Source organism: Lepidothrix coronata, unplaced genomic scaffold (assembly GCF_001604755.1).
Source record: "Lepidothrix coronata isolate B3197 unplaced genomic scaffold, Lepidothrix_coronata-1.0 Scaffold305, whole genome shotgun sequence".
In the NCBI taxonomy this organism is placed as follows: domain Eukaryota; kingdom Metazoa; phylum Chordata; class Aves; order Passeriformes; family Pipridae; genus Lepidothrix; species Lepidothrix coronata.
In genome coordinates, this window is record NW_016690485.1 from 267,468 (window position 1) to 275,236 (window position 7,769).

The following is a 7,769-nucleotide window of genomic DNA, read 5'->3' on the forward strand; positions in this document are numbered from 1 at the left end:
AGGGGTGGGATGGATGATCTTTAAAGGTCCCTCCCAACCCAAACCCCTCCATGATTATATGACTCTCTGAGCCAAGCAGACCTCTCAGATCAGCCCAGCAGGACAGGGCTGGGCTGGAACTCCTGGGGTTCCTTTCAGGGTCCCCCTTCCTGGGAGCAGGGAGAAGGGGCATGGCAGGATGGGAACAGTCCCTGCTCCCATTTCATGCTGTCAGAAGGTCCCTGTGGGTGCCAGCACCCCTGGGCAGTGCCTGGAGCAGCACTGGCAGCACCCAGGTCCTGGCAGGGCTGATAAGGGGGTGCAGGAGGGGGGCACTGGTGCCTGGCAGCATTTTCTCTGCATGTTCTCTCCCCCCTGACTGCACCCAGGCTGGGCTCAACTTGATTTGTCATTGTGCTTCAGCCCCCCACACTGGGTTTTCTGGAGAAAAGGCAAATGTAGGCAAATCTGATGAAGGTTATTCACCCCTATTCCATTAAAAAAAGGTGTACAACTAGAGGGGGAAAGCAATATTGTCAGGCTGGAAACGTCCCTCAGTATTTTCTTTCTTTGAATTGATTTTCCTGCCATATTTTCAATACAGAAGACACTTGGCAGGAGATGATCTGTGGAGGAAGGCAAGGGCTGGTGTCTGGAGAGGAGCTTGGGCAGCCCTGCACCTCTGCTGCAGCCTGGCCACACAGCCACCCCCTCAGCTGTCCCCAGCTCTTCCCTAGCCCAGCCCAAATCCTGTGGAAAACAACAGGAAAACAGCAGATTCCTCCGGGTGCCTTGGAATCAGCATTGAAGCCCCTGTGCTTTTAGCAAGGGTGTTTCTTGGGGTTTATGCAGGAAACAAAAGAGGAAAGCTCCCCAGGGCATTGCTCCTGGCTGGGATGCAAAACCCCTGGGTGCTGAGGTGTGTCAGGGCAGCCTGGATGTCTCCTCCTCAGAGCACAGCCTGGCTGAGTGTGGGTGGCTTGTGGAATTTGGCAGGTTCTGAAGGGGAAGGCCCTGGGCTCCCCCCAGGCTGGACAGCCCTGAGCTGAGCTTTTGCTGCTTTTTGGGCCCACAGCAGGTCCTGCAGTGACAAACCTGGTGTTCTAAGCCTGTTTCACCCCCCCTTTACGGATGTGGCTGGAAGCAGAACTGAGATGAGCAGGATGGTCCTGTGTGGTCCTTGCTCCCTGTCCAGCAGCACTGCATTGGGCTGGTCCTTTCACATCTGAGGGGAGAACATTTGGGTGAACTTACCATGGGAGGAGGGTGGAACAAGACAAGCTTTAATGTCCCTTCAGCCCAAACCAACCTATGATTCTACCAGAGGACATCCTGAGTTGGAAGGGACCAACAAAGATCATGGAAATCCAGTTCTGAACTCAGACTCTGAAATGCAACTATGATTCTTCCTGCTCCAAAAGGCACAAATAAATCAAACTGGTCAAGTTCTGTCATGGGAGAGGGAAAATGAGGCTAATGCAGATTTGGGCTGCAGAGCCTGAGCATCCTCTGAATAGCTCCAGCACTGCCACAGCTCCCGGTGGTGCAGGGAGTCCTCAGGCAGGGCAGGGCCCTGCACGGTTTGCTGGGGACAAACCCCTCGGGGTCGCTCTGCCAGGGGCTGGATTTTGGCCTGGACATTCCTCATTTCACTGAGGGAAGGCAGAGCCCAGTGTTGGGAATGCTGAGGCACCAGGCTCACACCTCTGAGTCCAGCCCACGCTCAGTGGTGATGGACCATCACCCCCCCAGAGGGGCCCACGCCCGGAAGGTGAGAGGAGAGCTGCCCTCACAGAGGGGAAGGGACAAATCTGGAGCTCAGGATAACCAGAGGCCCCTTCTCTGTGTGCCACACCCTGGCCATCCCCTCCTGCTCCCCCTCCTGCTGGAGGGGACCCCCCCATCCCATGGCCCCTCGGGATGGCCGGGGAGGGGCTGCGGGCAGGGGATAAAAGGCCCGGTGGGGTCTGGGCTCAGCTACGGGGTCTGTGCCCTCCTGCAGCCCAGCAGAGCAGCCACCATGGTGCACTGGTCAGCAGAGGAGAAGCAGCTCATCAGCAGCATCTGGGGCAAGGTCAACGTGGAGGAATGTGGGGCCGAGGCCCTGGCCAGGTACGTCCAGCTCCGGGAACCTGCAGAGAAACCCGCCAGGGAAACCGAGGCAGCTGCGTTTGGGAGCATTAACACATGTCTGTGTCCCTCCATCTCTCCCCAGGCTGCTGATCGTCTACCCCTGGACTCAGAGGTTCTTCTCTAACTTTGGGAACCTCTCCAGCCCCACGGCCATCATCGGCAACCCCAAGGTCCGTGCCCACGGCAAGAAGGTGCTCACCTCCTTCGGGGAGGCCGTCAAGAACCTGGACAACATCAAGGGCACCTACTCCAAGCTGTCGGAGCTGCACTGTGAGAAGCTGCACGTGGACCCCGAGAACTTCAGGGTGAGCTGTGTTTGCTGTCCCAGCCCCTGCCCTGGGCCCTGTGGGCAGAGGCAGATTTTGCTGCTGCTTCAAACAACCCTGTCCAGGGGCACTTGCCTGGGCGGTGGGGGCAGAGTCCCTGTGTCCCAGGAGAGGTGGCAGCTTGGGCAGGGCTGTTTGCAACAGCGTGGGGGACTTCACCCTAAGAAGTCCCACTTGTAGTGCCAGCACAGCACCGGGGAGGGGCAGATACTGGGAGATGGTTACCGGGAGGAGATCTGGCTGGGGAACGACCCCAGGGGAAGGTGCAGCATGGGCTGGAGGAGGAGGAGGCAGAGGGAAGCTCAGCAGAGCATTTCAGGAAATCCAAGGTCTTACAGCAACATAAGCAGAATCACAGAGCAGGGTCCTGCCTGGAGTGCGGGTGGGACACTCCCCACTCCTCCAACACTCTCAAATGCAAATGAATCATTGTCTTCATTTAGACCAAAAAAGAGAAAGAAAAAACCCACAGTTTTTTAGGGTGGTTCTCAGGCCAAATTGCTTTAATGTTTTCAAGGTTCTTTCTTTCTGGTTTTATTTTATATTTAAGAATGCAGCAAATATTGTTTTCCAAAAACTCAGAGCTTTCTATGGAAAGGCTGAGGATTCTGCTGTCGCAGTCCCGGGGCACAGGGAGAGACACACCCATAACCAGCCCCACAGCCCGAGGGGCTGGGGAGGAAGAGGAGGAGGAGTGTGCAGCGTGTGAGAGTCCGTGCAGGAGGGGAACTCAGCCTCAGGGAGAAGTCAGGGCAAGGAAACAGCCCGTGGGTCGTGGGTGGTGTCGGGGGCGGACGGGAAGGAGAGGGGCTGTGGTGGGGGGGAAATCTGCAGCAGGAAAACCGGGGAGAAATAAAAGGAGAAGCTGTTCGGAGCCAAAGGCACGGCAGGACACGGGGGAGCGGAGGGAGCGGAGCCTTCGCGGCGGGTCCAGCGCGGACATCCCGAGCTCCGGGTGGGCTGTGGCACAGCAGCACTGACCCTGCCTGTCCTCCTCCTCCTCCTCCAGCTCCTCGGAGACATCCTCGTCATCGTGCTGGCCTCCCACTTCGGCAGGGATTTCACCCCCGCCTGCCAGTTCGCCTGGCAGAAGCTGGTGGGTGTCGTGGCTCACGCCCTGGCCCGCAGGTACCACTGAGCCCCCCGGGCAGAGCAGGAGCACGGGGGGATGTCCCGGGGGCCCCCTCGGGCCTCGACCGCCAAATAAACGCCTCCAGCATCACCCGCAGCGTGTCCGTGTGTCTGTGCCGGGAGCGCGGGGCCAGCGCGGGCTGTCCCCGCTCGCCAAAGCTGTGCCAGAGCGAGATTCCACAACTCCGCAGTGCTCCCTCATGTGCGAGCGCTGCCAGTGCAGGGGCTGGCACAGAAACCCGGCGGAGGGTCCCGGGAACAGGGAGGGATTGCAGCGGGGATCACGGGATCGTGGAGTATCCACAGTTGGACGGGACCCCCAGGGATCGTGGAGTCCAACACCCGGCCCCGCACAGGACACCCCAACAGCCCCCCCCGTGTCCAAGAGCATTGTGCAAATCTGTTCTCCCAGCTCGGCAGCACAGAGGGATAAGGAGAAGCCAGCACAGAATTCCCTGTCCAGGTGCTGTGTCCCCAGGGAGCTGGTGCTGCCGTGCCCAGCTCTAGGGCTGGGGATGCTCCTGGGAGAGCACCTGATCCGGGAGAAAAGCTTTGAACTCGGGCCCCTGGGAGGTTCAGGAGATGTTGGAGAGGGGCTTTGGACAAGGGCCCGGAGGGACAGGACACAGGGAATGGCTTCCCACTGCCAGAGGGCAGGGTTAGATGGGATATAGGGAAGGAATCCTTCCCTGTGAGGGTGGGGAGGCCCTGGCCCAGATTGCCCAGAGAAGCTGTGGCTGCCCCTGGATCCCTGGAGGTGTCCAAGGCCAGGCTGGACGGGGCTTGGAGCAACCTGGGCTGGTGGAAGGTGTCCCTGCCTATGGCAGGGGGTGGCACTGGATGAGTTGAAGGTTCCATCCCACCCAAACCATTCTGTGATCCCATGATTTCCATGGTGAGCTCCAGGAGGAGAGGTGGCATCTCCCAATGGAGGAGGAACCACAGAGCACAACCATTCTCTGATTTCTATAATTTGACATTATTTCCCAATGCCTTTTCCTATCCGTTTCCCCAGGAAGGAATCCCTGAAATCTGTTCATTATTGCTGTGCTGTTGTGGACATTCCCTTCCTTTCCCAAGCAGCACTGTGTGCAGCTCATTCATCAAAGCTTTGTGATGCTGTCCCAGGTTTGAGAGAAGCTGCAGTGGGAGAGGAGAACAATCCATCATCTTGCTGGAGGGAACTTCCCTCCATTCCAGGGCTGCCTGACACAATTCAAAGGGATTCAGGAGTTTTGTCAGTTCTAAACAAGACTTGAACCAAATCTGTGCTGATTGCAATTCCTTTTAAAGAATTCTTATTCAGATGTCAGTCAGGAGCAGGGGAACCAGGGGACTATCAGGTGTAGTTATTTTTATCTGGCCTTATCCCCACACTTATCAAAATTACAGGAGCAGAAAAAATCCCGAGTTCACTTCTTAGCATAAGCCAAAAATACTGTTTAAGCAGCTCTGTGCTGCCCCTTCTGGGGTTGTTTATCAAGTATTTATAGGCACGACTTTACACCTCTCCAGGGAATTCTGCCAGGAGTGGCAGTTCCAGGAGCCAGAGCCAGCGGGGCTGGAATTCAATCACAACAAAATCAGCCACCCCTGGGGCGTCTGCCGTGTGTGACACCCTGCTGGAGCCAGGGTGACTGATGAGGTCCTTGCTCTGATGTTGTGGATGCATCACTGCTTTTGAGAAGTAAATGAAGATGTTGTTTGCTCCAAGAACCAGTGTGGAAATTCCCAAGTTGCCAAACGAATCCCTTCTCGACCTTTCTGGCAGGTTTTGATGCCGTGTGTTATGTTACAGAGATATTTGGACAGAGAGTCTCTCTGCCTGTGGAACAAAGGGGATCCTTTAGCTTTCCTAGCCCTTAGGATGGGCTTAATCCATTGGGCCAAAGCAACCCCACAGGTGAGACTGGAGGGACGGGACCAGCTCTCCTGGCTCTCTTCCGTGAGCCCCTTGTTCCAGGGCTGTCTGGGAACAGGACCACGACCTTGTCCCGTGTCACTGGCACAATCTGATGCCATGGCAACTGCAGCACTGCTGCAAATCCCCTCAGAATATGTGGATATTAAGAGATGTTTGATTCACCTGCCTTGGTGACTTTGGAGAAAGGAAGGTTGGAAACCCCAGAGCGACTTGTCAGAGCGGATCTGCCTCATCTTTCCCTTGTTCCCCCCCTTCCCTCCTCCCTGTTCTGTTAGTGCCCTTCCAGCCCAAATCCTCTGCAGTAGAGACCAGGCCTGTGCAGGGATCACACTTCTCAGCTGATGAGGACCTGTCCTTCCCTATCCTGAAGTCTCACCTGGCTGGAAGGGTGGGAGTTCTCACTGCCTGGCACGGGGTGACCTCAGAGACCAAACCACCCCGTTTGATGTTGCTGGCAGTGTTTTGTCGCTTCTCCCTCAATCTTTCTTTGCCCAGGTCAGGCCCCTGTGGCTGTGCAGACAGGGCACCGTGCACCTCCCTCTCCCCAGCCCTTTCCCAGCCCTCTCTCCACAAAGTTTTGTTGTGGGAGGACTTGAATCTTCCCAAGCACACAGAGGAGAGACAGTGAGGCTTGTCAGAACCCCAGAGTCATTGAGGTTGGAAAAGACCTCCAAGATCATGGAGTCCAACCTGTGACCGATCCCCACCTTGCTGAGCACTCCCGAAGTGCTGATCCAGGTCCTCTGGTGACTCCCTGGGAGCTGGAGATGGGGCTGTGCAGCCCAGCCAGGACTGAGCTGTCACAGGCTCATCCATTGGCACAGGAGCTGAGCACCCTCTGGAGCTGAGTCCCACTCCTCCCCCAGGGCACAGCACCCACTGGGCCGTGGGGATTCATCCTGTCCCCGTGTGCCTTCATTGCTTTGTGTCTGACAGGGACAAAGAGAAAACCAGGATGGGAAAAGCAGGCAAAGAGTATTCCTGCCTCAGCCTCCCTGTGCAGCAGTCCAGGTGAACAGCTCTGTGGAGGGGCAGGATGCCCACTTTCTGGGCAGCCCCATGGGTGCAGGTTGGGCCTTTTCCCAATTTTTACCCATATTTACCAGGCCAGAACAGCAGGTGATGTATGGAGTGGATAAATCAATATTTCAACTTCTGTGGGCCACCAAAGCACATTTACGGTGATGAGGAGGCATCACCCAGGGTTGCACACCCAGCCTCAAATACCTCAGTCTGAATTTTCATGCTGAAGACAATCCCAGCAGGCTGGAAAGCTGTCTGCTAATTTAACTTATCAAGCTAATTACTGGGCTGCTGCAGTGCCAAGCGGAGGCGCAGATGTCTGAGCTTTGTCTGAGAAGTGGGGCAGCAGAAAATGGACCAATTCCATTTCTCAGGGCACACACGGGGAGTTCAGCCCCCAATTAAACAATGCCAAGTTCCCTGTTTACACAGGCAGATGGAGCGTGAATTCCTTGAGTGCTGAGGGCTGGAAAAGTGTAACTTCTTCCACATCAGGCCCTGAAAAGAGCAGAGGCCAAGCCAAGAAGATCATTAGCGTCGGCTCCAGGGGCATTTTATAACTCACTTTTAATTTTTTCCTCATAACCCCACAGGCACGGCTCTGGGTTCAAAGCTTGAGCCCTTTAAGCATTGATTTTCTGTTTTAATTTTTATTCCAGAGAGCACAGCATTCCCCTGGGGAGCCCGTGGGCTGGGGGCTGGGAGCCCCAGGCTGACAGTTCTGTGGGAGAAAGGTGGCTTTGTGCACACCTTGCCTAATTCTACCCACAGCTGTAGCTGCAACAACAACATTCCTGCTAAGAGTTATAGTTGCTCTGTATTCTCCTAATAAATATCAACTGAAATACCTGGTACTGGCAGCAGCCTGGGCTGTGGCACTGGTGACAGCAATTGGAGTGGTTCCGAATAAACTCGGAAGTGAAGGGGAACGGGAAGGTTCCAGATTTGCCAACAGACCTGCAGGAGTGCCCGTGACCCCTCCCCAGCACTGCCACGGCTCCCACCCTGGGACTGGCCAGGAGGGGTGTGCAGGGGGCTGTGGTACCATGAGGGGATGGTCAGGAGGGGTGTGCAGAGCAGGGGCTGTGGTACCATGAGGGGATGGATGGCCAGGAGGGATGTGCAGAGCAGGGGCTGTGGTACCATGAGGGGATGGATGGCCAGGAGGGGTGTGCAGAGCAGGGGCTGTGGATGCCATGAAGGGGTCGAGGGCCATGGCCCACAGCAGCCCTGAGGTGCAGGATGGAGAAGCA

At 56.4% G+C, this 7,769-nt stretch overlaps 1 protein-coding gene across 7 annotated transcripts in view; it reads left to right on the forward strand.

Moving 5' to 3' along the window:
• LOC108508595 (hemoglobin subunit epsilon) overlaps positions 1–7,769 on the forward strand; it is a 14,489-nt gene that overhangs the window by 3,702 nt on the left and 3,018 nt on the right. For 2 of the 7 annotated variants that reach the window (XR_001878434.1, XM_017837481.1), the window contains exons 1-2: positions 17–2,091; positions 2,195–2,417. Coding sequence is in view for 6 of the 7 variants with exons in the window: in XM_017837481.1 (XP_017692970.1) it covers positions 1,661–2,091; positions 2,195–2,417 (654 nt within the window). In the remaining variant the exon portion in view is untranslated. Of the gene's footprint in view, positions 1–16; positions 2,092–2,194; positions 2,418–3,020; positions 3,223–3,447; positions 3,616–7,769 lie in introns of those variants that run through there. The other 5 variants (XM_017837479.1, XM_017837477.1, XM_017837482.1 and 2 more) reach the window with 5 other exon arrangements.